This window comes from Lethenteron reissneri, chromosome 32 (genome assembly GCF_015708825.2).
Source record: "Lethenteron reissneri isolate LAM-NWPU_2019-01 chromosome 32, ASM1570882v1, whole genome shotgun sequence".
Taxonomy (NCBI): Eukaryota; Metazoa; Chordata; class Hyperoartia; order Petromyzontiformes; family Petromyzontidae; genus Lethenteron; species Lethenteron reissneri.
The window spans coordinates 9,368,715-9,380,988 of NC_083810.1; the positions used below are offsets into that span (position 1 = coordinate 9,368,715).

The 12,274-nt window shown below is 54.1% G+C and overlaps 1 protein-coding gene across 1 annotated transcript in view; it reads left to right on the forward strand.

Annotated features, from left to right (window-relative positions):
- The first annotated feature begins 1,625 nt into the window (after window positions 1-1,625).
- LOC133349989 (neuronal membrane glycoprotein M6-b-like) overlaps window positions 1,626-12,274 on the forward strand; it is a 28,802-nt gene continuing 18,153 nt past the window's right edge. Inside the window, exon 1 of the mRNA XM_061563915.1 lies at window positions 1,626-1,941. Within this exon, the coding sequence (XP_061419899.1) occupies window positions 1,938-1,941 (4 nt within the window). The 5' untranslated portion in view covers window positions 1,626-1,937. The remainder of the gene's footprint in view (window positions 1,942-12,274) is intronic.

Sequence of the window (12,274 nt, forward strand, 5' to 3'; positions counted from 1 at the left end):
CTGATTGCGTCATCGTTGGCGGCAAGAGATTTGTCAAGTTGCTGTGTCACCCCGCTGTGTCACCCTACCGTGTCACGAGCCCTGTCACCCACTGCGTCACCCCGCTGCGTCACCCCACCGCGTCACCCCGCCGTGTCACCCACTGTGTCACCCCACCGCGTCACGAGCCGTGTCACCCAATGTGTCACCCCACCGTGTCACCCCACCGTGTCAGCCACTGCGTCACCCCACCGTGTCACCCCGCTGTGTCACCCCACCGTGTCACCCACTGTGTCACCCCACCGCGTCACGAGCCGTATCACCCACTGTGTCACCTCGCTGTATTCGCCCCACCGTGTCACCGTGCCGTATCACACACTGCGTCACCCCGCTGTATGTAACCGTGTTACAGGCTGCCCTCAACGAGAGCGAATTGCTTTCGCAAGTGCAGCGCTGCTGTTGCTGCTGCTGTTGCTGCTGCTGCTGTTGTTGCTGCTGCTGCTGATGGCGATAATGATGATGATGTTTGCGAACGCTGCGACTGCCGCTGCCGATTATTTAAACTGCAGCTGCTGGAGACGCGATGGTTCTGTAGCTACGATACTGCGAGCTACGACGATGATAACGACATTGATGACGATGCTTGTTTATGCTGCAGATGATGGTGATCATCATCATCATCATATATAACAATACTGCTGATGATGATTGGGATCATGACTATGATGATGTATTTCTGATAACGTACGGTGATGTTACATCTGCTGCTGCTGGCTGATGATTCTGCAAGTGCTGCTGTTGCTGCTGCTGACGATGGCAACAAAAAAAGAGGATGATGATGGATGCTAAGGCTGCCGCTGCTGCTGCTGCTGTTGCTGCTGTTTCTGTAGCAGAGACGCTAATTTTAAAGAGCCACACTCCCGTCACGCGCCCGCTAAGGCGTCTCCTAAGCGAATCAACCTCAACCCCTGCCAACAGAGGACCCCCCCCCGTCGCCACACATCTCTCCCTCCATCCCTCTCCTCCCTTCATCCCTCTAACCTCCACTCCCCCCGTGTCTAGCCATCCTTCACCTCACGCATCCATCATCCGTTCATCCCGACTTCCCATTCCTCACTCGAACCCTCGCAAGTATCTTCTACCTCGTGTCTCTCACTCTCCCTGCAACCCTCTAAAGACCCCCACTCGCTCCCATTCCCACCCTCCCTCCCTCCTTTCATGTATCCAACCATCCCTTAGATCCCTCTCTCACAACCACCCTGCCAGTCGCAATCCATCCTCTCCACCCTGCCTCTCATTCTCCCTCCATCCCTCTCCTCAATTACCACTCTCCCTCGATCCCTTTAATCTGTTGCCATCCTCCCTCCATCCATCCCTTAAATCCTCCAATCTCTCACCCACAACCTCCCCCCCCCCCACCGTGTGTTTCTCTCTGTCTCCTTATCCCTCTCCTTCTCTAACTCTCCCATATCTCTCCCATTCCTCTCACCCACCGTCCATCTTTCCAACAATCATCACTTTAATCCTCCCTCTCACCCATTCCCACCCTCCCTCCATCTCTCCCCATACAACCCCCCCCCCCCCCGTGCGTCTCTCTCCGTCTCCCTCCCTCCCACCCACCCTCCTTATAACGCTCCCTCTCTCTCTCTCCCATTCCCCTCCCTCCTCAGAACCAAACATTTTTTCCAAACCAAGTCACGTTCGCTTGCTCGGAAGCGCCAGGACGCGACCACGCGCTTGGCTATTCCGTGCACAAAGCTGCTCGGAGCGCCGCGCTCTCTCTCTCTCTTTCTCTCTCTCACACACACACAGCCCTCTCTCTCTCTCTCTCCCTCTCTCTCTGTCTCTGCGTGTCTCTTTTCTTCACGCACTGCCCCACAACAACCACCACCACCACCGCCACCTACAACCGCAGCAGCAGCAGCAACTTCGCATCTTCCGAGTGGACTTACAGCGTCATGGGTGAGTGGCAGAGCGCAGTGCGTTGCGCACGCATGATCGGTTTGCTCTTGCCATCTTTGCAATGTGTGTACGCACGCTGAACTTCTTTCGCGCCGTACGTAGCCGACCGTTTTAATCGGAGGTGCGGGGGAAGGACAACGCAACTAAACGCAAAAAGCAGTTCTAAAGAAAAGCGTTGCTGGTGTGAAGACAATAAATGATTTTCGGATGACACTGCTGCTGCTGTTGTTGTTGTAGTACATGTATATACTGTATGTGTATACACAATACAAGAGGTGCCGTGTTCATTGACGGACGTGGTGGTAATTATAGGCCGTGAACTTGACACACGGCACGGCTCAGGCGGTGGTGGGGGGTGGCGGCCTTGATGCACGTGTTTACATTAAAGCAATTAACGCAATTGATTTGTGGGTGGGGGAGGTGGGTGGATGGGGCATGGGGGTAGCTGTGGTGGGCTAGGAGTGCGTATGTCGAGGGATCGGCAGAGATTAGGAGGGCAAAGCAGGCGCGGGATGCTGCGACAACAACAGCATCAGCAGCGTCAGCACCCGACTCGAAGGGAATTAGCCAATGAACTTTCCGCAGGAGCCTCCTGCGAACGGCATCGCGAGACTCGAGCGAGGCTTTCGTTGCTCAGAGAGGTGACGTCACCATTGTTGTTGTTACACAATAGCAGCCGTCTTCGATGGGAGACTGCCCGGCCACTGCTCGGGGCTGCGAGGTGGCTACGGTGATGGCAGTAACTGTGCAATGGAATTATTGAATCGGTCTGTGCGGAGTTTTTGAGCGTGGGGGTTCCTGCGGGTTCGCTGGTTGAAGACGAAACGATCATTGAACGGAATTGGCCGAACATTCCGATGTGGCAAGATAAAAGTGTGAGCATAGAACAACAACGATGACGACGACGACAACAACATCACGAGTGAGATCATGTGGCACCTCGAATTGAAATGAAATTGGCCAAACATCTCCCATGTAGCAGGACCCTCCTGATTAAAATAGATCTGGGAGTCGGTGAGAATGTAAAAAAACAAAAAATGCATTAATACGCGCGCGTGTTTATGTGAACATATTTACCACAACATCAACAACAACCACATCAACAACAACGACAGCAACAGCAGCAGCCAGGCATAGCAGAAGAGGCATATACATCGGCGACGGATGGGGGACTCTTGACGCACGTACGGGGGGAGGATGGCAGAGCGGGTATTTATGGCTCATGAGCCGTAGACCCCCCCCCCCACCAGTACGGGAGACCTGCGCATGGACTATTTTCGTACGTACGCTCCTCCCTTCCAATTTCTCGCCGGTCACGGCTAACGTTAGTGGCGAGCGGTGACTGAACCCCATCCCGTCAGCACCACCGCCTCCCACCCCCGTAGCACACCCACCCACACGCACGCTCACCCACCACTTCATCAACCCGCACTAATCGTGGGGAAGTATGGTCAAACAACCCCCATGACCGACGTGGCGTGGGTAAAGCCTCCACTTGTGTTGCCTCCGAAACGTCGTGATTTTTATTTTATTTTACTTTTATTAATTTTAATGTTTAACCTACGTGACTTTACCGAAAAAACCTAAGAATATGAATCCTTACAGTCACGAAAGCTTCAAATCTAGAATTAAAGCCTCCATCGTTACATGCCCCCTTGATCTGTTCAGAACAGACACTTATTTGGCCTCCCAGTGTCAATTGCCTTTGCGGCAGAGCCTCGCCGAGTCTCAATGCCCTCTTTTCACGGGGCTCCTGCTCCATTAAGATAGTGAGATGTTTGGGCCAATTCTATCTCGAATAAAAATGTGTCGTCCTGCGGGAAAACGCCGGAGATCCCGGAGAAATCCCAACTCGCACACATCCATACATATGGGGGGGGTGGGGGGGGTGGCAAGAGTCAAAGTTGCGCACAGATTGATTCAAGAATCAATTTCTGCACTTGCCATCTACTGGCCACCTCGCAAACCCAAACCGACAAAAGACTAAAACTAGAAAACTATTTTTATTTTGCCAGGCAAGGCCCACTGAGCTACGTCGCTTTTCAGAAGCGACCTGGCCACAAATGATAGTTCAACGAAGTGACTTATCAGATGGAAATTTATAGCAGCCAAATACTCTGAAACGCATGTTGAGTCTAAATGTGGAGGGTGCAAACCAGAGGAGCCGGAGAAAAATCCACGCCACCACCACGGGGAGAGAGAAAGAGACACGCAAACTCTAAATACAGCAGCAGGCGTCAGGGTCGTGGTCGAACCCACAACCTCCTGTACACCAGGCGAGGTAGTTAACATCTCACCAACAGCCATTGAAAGTACTGTACTAGCCAGGCTCAAAACATGCTGAGCTTTTGACGGGGGGGTCAGGCGGGTTCCGGATGGTTTGCTCGTAGGCGCGAGACACGCAGAACAATTGGGGCGCTGTTGCGGGTTTAATGCGTTGGCAGGGGGTGTTTAGTTTAGGGCGCAAGCAAGCGCTGTGTGTCGGCGTCTCTGTGTGTGTGTGTCCCCTTGTGTCAGGCATTCCCCGCCCCCCTCTCTCTCTGCTCTCACTCTCGCTCGCGGGTTCTCCGTGTGCTTATTGACTATGCTGTCATCACGGTCAAAACAGCAACGGAGCTGTTGTGCGTCCACATTTGAGCCCTCTCGTGTAAGACACTTCGTCCACGCACCCCACACTGATACAAAGATAAAGATCACCACCCTGTGTAGCCTCAATAGATCGTTGGGGCAAGGGCTGTGAGCGAGCACCTGTGAAGGCCGGGGCATCAAATGAAGGGGGTGGGTGGACAGCACCACGCCCGGCCGCCTTTGTCTCCCTCGTGGCGATTATTACACACCGCACCAGGTGTGGTCCATCAGCACGCCTGACCGCCTTTGTCTCCCCAGGTACAATTCAGTTAAGGCTGAGTCCACCTTGGGGGGGGGGGGGGCTCAGATTTTCATGACTGGCGGTTGCGGTGGAGCGTAGTGCGCTAACCATTACGCCACCGCTCCCCACAAACACACACACACGCGCGCGCACACGTTTAGTGCTGGGGCAAGTGCCGTTAACGAGTTCCAATTAAGGTTGGCACGAGGGGCATGTACCCACAAAGACAAAGATCCCCGTATAGCCTTAACAGACTGTTGGGGCAAGTGCTGTTAGCGAACAGCTATGAAGGCCGGCACGGCACGCGAGGGGGTTGGGTGGCCAGCACCGCGCCCGGCCGCCTTTGTCTCCCCAATGGCGATGTTTACACACCGCACCAGGTACTCATTCGAGCTTGAGTCAATCTAGGGGAGGCCCAGGACCGGTTCAGATAATCGTCACCGGTGTTGACCGTGAACGGGGATCGAACTCAGGTCGCCGGCACAACAAAGAAAAAGACCCCCCGTGTAGCCTTAACAGACTGTTGGGGCAAGTGTTGTTAGCGAGCAGCACCGATGAAAGCCGGCACGAAGCACGAGGAGATGGGTGGCCAGCACCACGCCCCACCGCCTTTAACTTCCTCGTGACGATGCTTACACATCGCCTCGGGTACTCTTTTGAGGCTGAGTCGACCTCAGGGAGGTTCATGGCTAGTTCCCGCAAACGGGAATCAAACTCGTGTGGCAGGGTACACACACGTGCAAAAAAGAACCCACAACACCATTCTTGCACGAACCCTCACCACCACCCACCATTACCATCCTAACCTCTCACCTCCACCCCCACCCACCACCTCTCACTTCCATCCCTCACCCCTACATGCTCACCCCCACCCCTCACCCCACCCCCACCCCTCACCCCCACCCCTCACCCCCACCCCTCACCCCCACCCCCACCTCTCACATCCATCCCACACCCCGACACCCTGACCCTCACCCCACCCCCACCCATCACCCCCCACCTATCACCCCCCACCCCTCACCCCACCCGCCACCCCTCACCCCCCACCCCCACCCCTCACCCCTAACCCCCCACCCTCACCCCCCACCCCGTACCCATCACCCCCCACCCCTCACCCCCACCCCTCACCCCCCACCCCTCACCCCTCACCCCCCCACCCCCACCCCTCACCCCCACCCCTCACCCCTCACCCCTCACCCCCCTTCCTCACCCCCACCCCTTACATTCACCACCCCCCACCCTCACCCCTCACCCCCACCCCTTACATTCACCCCCCCCACCCTCACCCTTTATAAGAACTCGAGGAGCGCGGTTGCGTTGGGAGGCATCGCTGAGCGCGCGACTGATCACGCATGCGGGGCACGTGCACGGCGCAGTGGGGAGCAGAGAGAGAGAGAGGGGCCAGAGAGAGGCATGGGGAGAGACACACAGGGAGAGATGCATGGGGAGAGGGAGTGGGACAGGGAGAGAGAGGCATGGGGAGAGACACACAGAGAGAGATGCATGGGGAGAGGGAGTGGGACAGGGAGAGAGAGGCATGGGGAGAGACACACAGAGAGAGGCATGGGGAGAGGGAGTGGGACAGGGAGAGAGAGGCATGGGGAGAGACACACAGGGAGAGATGCATGGGGAGAGGGAGTGGGACAGGGAGAGAGAGGCATGGGGAGAGACACACAGGGAGAGATGCATGGGGAGAGGGAGTGGGACAGGGAGAGAGAGGCATGGGGAGAGAGAGGACCAGAGAGAGAGGCATGGGGAGAGACGCACAGAGACACAGAGAGAGATGTATGGGGAGAGGGAGTGGGACAGGGAGAGAGAGGCATGGGGAGAGACACAGAGAGATGCATGGGGAGAGGGAGTGGGACAGGGAGAGAGAGGCATGGGGAGAGACACACAAAGAGAGAGGCATGGGGAGAGGGAGTGGGACAGGGAGAGAGAGGCATGGGGAGAGAGAGGCCAGAGAGAGGCATGGGGAGAGACGCACAGAGACACAGAGAGAGATGCATGGGGAGAGGGAGAGAGAGAGAGGTATGGGGAGAGGCAGCGAGGGGGGACACATAGAGGGATAGAGGGAAAGAGACGGAGAGGCAGTCAGAGAGAGAGAGACACGAGGCACAGACATACAGATATATACAGAGAGAGAGAGCAACAGACACTAAGCAAAGAGTTCGAGAGAGATAGACTGACAGAGGCACGCAGGGGCAGACTGCGAGCGAGGGAGACAGACATCGGAGATGGACAGGCTCACGGAGAGACAGCGAGAAAGAGACAGCCAGAGACACAGTCAGAGAGCTAAGGCGAGAAACACGGAGATAGTTTAAGGAGATACAAAGGGAAAGAGGGGGGGTGTTGAGGCAGAGAGGAGCAGAGAGCGGAGAGATTGAGGCTGGAGGATGACGTCGGGACACTGATTCGCCATGAGAAAGATGAGTGATAGGAGAGAGAGATACTTCGAGGGAGATTTGTATTCAGCGGAGCTCTAAGAGGCAGGATATCCATGTATTCAGCAGAAGAGGTAGCGGATACAGGAGATACATTCAGAATCGATAGATGTATTCAAAAGTGATAGAGATACACAGCATAGGAAGATAGGCTAATGATAGAGAGATAGATACATGACAGGCAGGTAGACACATTGTGTACATGGACGGATAGATCTAAAAAAGACAGGGTTAGATACACTCATAGACTGATCAACAGAGAAATAGATGGTCAGATGGCTTTTATTTATACCAGGCGAGGGCCCAACGGGTAACACCTGGGCTCCGTTACGTTGCCACAAACACACACACACACAAAGATCCCCCGTGTAGCCTTCACAGACTGCTGGGGCAAGTTCTGTTAGCGAGTAGGAGCTATGAAGGCAGGCACGGCACACGAGTGGGTGGGTGGCCAACATCACGCCCCGGTCGCCTTTGTCTCCCGAGCGGCGATGTTGACACACCGCACGAGGTACTCATTTAAGGCTGAGTCGACCTAGGGGAGGCCCAGGACCAGTGTAGCGGTTAGCGCGCTGCCCTATGAACCCGGCCTATCCCGAGTTCGATTTCCGCTCACGGTCACCACCAGTGACAATTATCTGAACCAGGTCCCGAGCCTCCGCTAGGTCGGCTCAGCCTCGAATGAGCACCTGGTGTGATGTGTAAACATCGCCACAGGGGAGACAAAGGCGGCCGGGCGTAGTGCTGGCCACCCACTCCCTCGTGTGCCGTGCCGGCCTTCATAAGTGGTCGCGAACAGCACTTGCCCCAAAAGTTGGTTCAGGCTATAAGGGTGATCCTTTGTGTACTTGTGTCTTTGTGGAATAACGCCCAGTGCTTCATCTCGTATGGAACGGTCCGGAACGCAGTTCCCAGAATGATTCTGGCCGATGAAGCGAGTCACCCGGAATGTGCCCGATCCTGGCAAATCTCGGAAGCTAAGTAAGGATTTTTTTTTAACCTGGACAGCATTTCGGATGGGCGGCCACTACGCACAAACAACAACAGCAGAGAAAACTCAACATATTCGTCAATAACACTGTGGTATTGCGAGCAAACATCAAGTCGGTGACGTTTCGTGCAATGGTCCCTTCTTCATAGCACGTGCACAATCAGGATGATGTCATGGGGTTTCAGGGGCTACGTGATGGGCAGCAGAGGGCGGTGCATCAACTTGAATTGTTGTACTGCACTTCCACGCTGTCGGTATCTATGCTTCCCGTGTTCACCAACTCGCACTGGCCAGCGTGGTGAAGTATGGTCAAATCATCTGTATGACCACCAGCCAGTGCGTTGGGAGTCCTTCATCCAGCAGTGGATTTGACAAAAGGTACACGTGAGATGACGTTTCGGGCGATGGTCCTTCGTAGAGCAGAGATAACGAAGGGGTGGGGGGGAGTCGTGAGTTTTGAGACAGATTCTGGCATGATTTGTCCATGTTGTTGACTCTAAAAGGATGTGAAATGTAACGACTGATGGAGAGATTGCTATAGAGAGGGGTGGGGGGAGGGAGAAGGATCGGGTGGGGAGGGGTCACACAGAGCGACAGAGAGAGTTAGTTAGACGACAGACAGACAGAGAGAGTGTGAGACAGACAGAGAGAGAGTGAGTGAGAGAGTGAGGAGTGAAAAGGAGAGTGAGAAAAAATGTTTGGAAGAGATACAAACGGGGCAAAGGAGAGGGGGTGAGAGTGTGAGAGAGGAGCGTGGGAGAGCAGCAGAGAGAATAGTAATGAGTGTGTGCGGGTCGTGGCGCGGGCTATACACCGCCCCCTCGTGTACCGTGCCTGGTCTCAATAGGCGCTCGCTAACAGCGTTTGCTCCTCGGACCTAATTAGGCATTTGTGTACGTGGGTCTTTGTCTTCGTGTGAGATTGGCGCGTTACGAAACCCAGTGTTCACAGTTCCGAATCCCGCTCACGGCCACCGACAGGACCGGTTCGGATAATCCTCCAAATATACAGCAGGCGTCAGGGTCAGGGTTGAACCCATAACCTTCCTGGAGACCAGGCGAGGTAGTTAACATCTCGCCACTCGCCATTCAACGTACTCTACTAGCCAGGCTCAAACAAGGAACAGGATTATCCGAACCGGTCCTGGGTTTCCCCTAGGTCCACTCAGCCTCAGACGAGTACCTGGTGCGATGTGTGAACATCGCCACAAGGGAAACAAAGGCGGCCTGGCACGGTGCTGGCCACCCACCCCCTGGTGGGCCGTATCGGCCTTAATAGGTGCTAGCGAACAGCACTTGCCACTAAAAGTCTGTTAAGGATATCTATGTAAGTACAGTACGTAGGTGGGGAGCGGTGGTGCAGCGGTTCGCGCAACTCTGCTATAATCACGGCCATCTGGGTTCAATTGCTGACAAATAGAAAACAATGGCGAGTGATATCTGATCATGTGCTGGGACTCCCCTAAGTCGACTCAGCATTAAACGAGTGTGTGTGCTGTGTGTGAACTTCCGCACTGGGGAGGCAAATGCGACCGGTTGTGGTAAATCGGCCATGCCACTGATTGCCCCTAACAGTCTGTTAAGGGTCACGCCGTGACCCCTTCCTGCCAGCGAGCCTTTGACACTGCGCGTGACCTCCAAACGGACCTAGCATGGCACAATCGCCACGACGATGTCTTTGTAAGATTTACAATCGGCGTTCTTGAAAACCTCCTGATATCAACTTGTAATGGGACTAGCTTCAAAATAACGAACTCAATAATTGAACTGGAAACGTAAGTGTTCGCACTTTTCTAAATATAATAATGGAAACTCGACTGCAATTGTTCCAAATGTGATTCTTATCCCCCTTCCAGAACAATTTTAGGAAATTCCATCGGTCCAGGAAGTCAATGGTTAGCGTCTCTATCTGATGACCGCGTGTGTGAGATGAAGCGATTGGGTCCCAGATTTGAAGCTTTCGTGACTGTACGATTGGGTCCCGCTCATGGGCATTTGAAGCGAGGCAGACGGATTGTGACATCGCAGAGAGATGGTGCCGACTCGAGTTAGGCTTTCATCCAGCAGTAGATAGACCATGGCAAGGGGGTCTGGAACCAAAATAGCAGCAGCCACTTTTTCGAATTCTATATAAAAAAACTCAATATATTGCCACGTGAATACGAGACGGCGGTCATTAATAAATAACGTCACGAAGCAGTACTTTAATAGCTCCGGAGCAGAAATTTGCTGATCCCTGATCCCTGACCATTGCTCATGATGATGGAGATGAAGAGAGGAAAGCCAGAGAGGAGGTGGTGATGTAAGAGTGGCAACATGCAGAGGGTGACATTGTGGGTAGGCAGGTTAGGAGATGGGTAGCTATCGGGTGTGCAGGCGGTGCAACTGCACAGGGACCGTGGGCCGGAGGGATACGACGAGGGGAGGGGGGTTGTACGGCGTGACGGGGTGGCATTTCATTCCGTTCGCCAGGGCCCATGCCAACCGCGCTACGCTACGCCACTGTGGGTGAGAGTGCAAAGGGGGGAGAGAGAAAAGCAGAGAGAGAGCGGAGGGGTGGGGTGCAGAGATAGACACGGGGGAGTTAGAGACAGGGACACAGAGTCATACAGACACACGCCGAAGACACGGAGAGGTACAACGATACAGAGAGACAATAAAGAGAGGCAAATCAATGATAGGGGAGAGAAGATAGGGAGATAGGCGTATTGAGGACATACAACAAAGTGGACAGAGGGTAGACACACGAGGAACAGAGACACAGTGAGAGACACGCGCAAGGGCACAGATACAGATGGACGCTCGTGCACATACAGATGGAGGGAGAAACAGACAGCCACGAAGAGAGATAGGGAGCCGGGTACAGAGGCACAAATACACAGTCGTGGAGAGACGCAGAGGGGGCAACATGGAGATTGAGAGAATCGGTGAGACACAGCGAGACAGAGAGACAGAGCGAGGCAGTGAAGGAGAGAGAGAGAGACAGGGCGAGGGAGAGAGCCAGGGATAGCTCTTGCTGTCATGGACTCACGGGTTTCTGGAGCGAGAGAGCGAGAGAGCGAGCGGCATCACAGAGCTCCCTGTGTTCCTCCGCTCTTGTGTTCCTCCGCGCTGCTATGTTGCACTTTTTTTTTGCCCTAAAGAGGCGCGTGCAAGCGGCCAGCCTTCACACCCGGGACGCGCGCCAACTCCGGAAATCACATCGCTGCGCGGGTGGAGGGTGGCTAAAGCGACGCCTGTACTCACGCACGCACGCACGCGCGCGCGCAGTGGGGGGTGATGTGTTTGCGTATGTACCTGTGTGTGGGCCTCCTCAATTGTGCACCTAGCCTGGCACAGGTGCTGTGGGGTGTTTGTGTGTGTGTGTGTGTTTTGTGCGAATATAGCGTGTGCATGTGTAAAGAGGGGTGGCACAGTGGTTAGCGCGCACTGGGATACGACCACAGAATCCCGAGTTCGATCCCCACTCGCTGCTAACGGCAGTGGCGAGTGACATCTGAGCCGATGATGGGTCTCCCGTAAGTTGATTTCAGCCTTTAATGTGTGTTAAAACGCCAGCATTTGGGGAGACAAAGGCGGTCAGGTGTGGGACGTTGCCACATGATCTCTCACTAGCAGCACTTTCCCCAACACACTGCGTACACTGGGGGTCTTTAGTACATGCGTGTGTACTATTATGATGATTGTTACGCTAGTTTACCCATCAACCAATCACCGAGACTCAAGGCTCCCTCTCAGAAGGGTCTTGCCAAGTTTTCAGAGTAGGGGCAGGGGGTGGCGATGTTGCTGCTATGTGGAATTTCAATTGAGTACATTTTCAGGTGATATTTGAACGTCGTGATGTTTCTGGTCAATGCCAGTTACATTGTGGTGATTTAAAGAATAATTATAGCGATGGGAGGAAATGAGAGAAGCCAGAGGAAACCGATGCAGAACACGGGGAGAACATATAAAAATAAAATAAAAAAATAAATATTTTTATTATTGATATTTCTTTTTATTTTTATTAATTTCATTTTTTACCTACGTGACT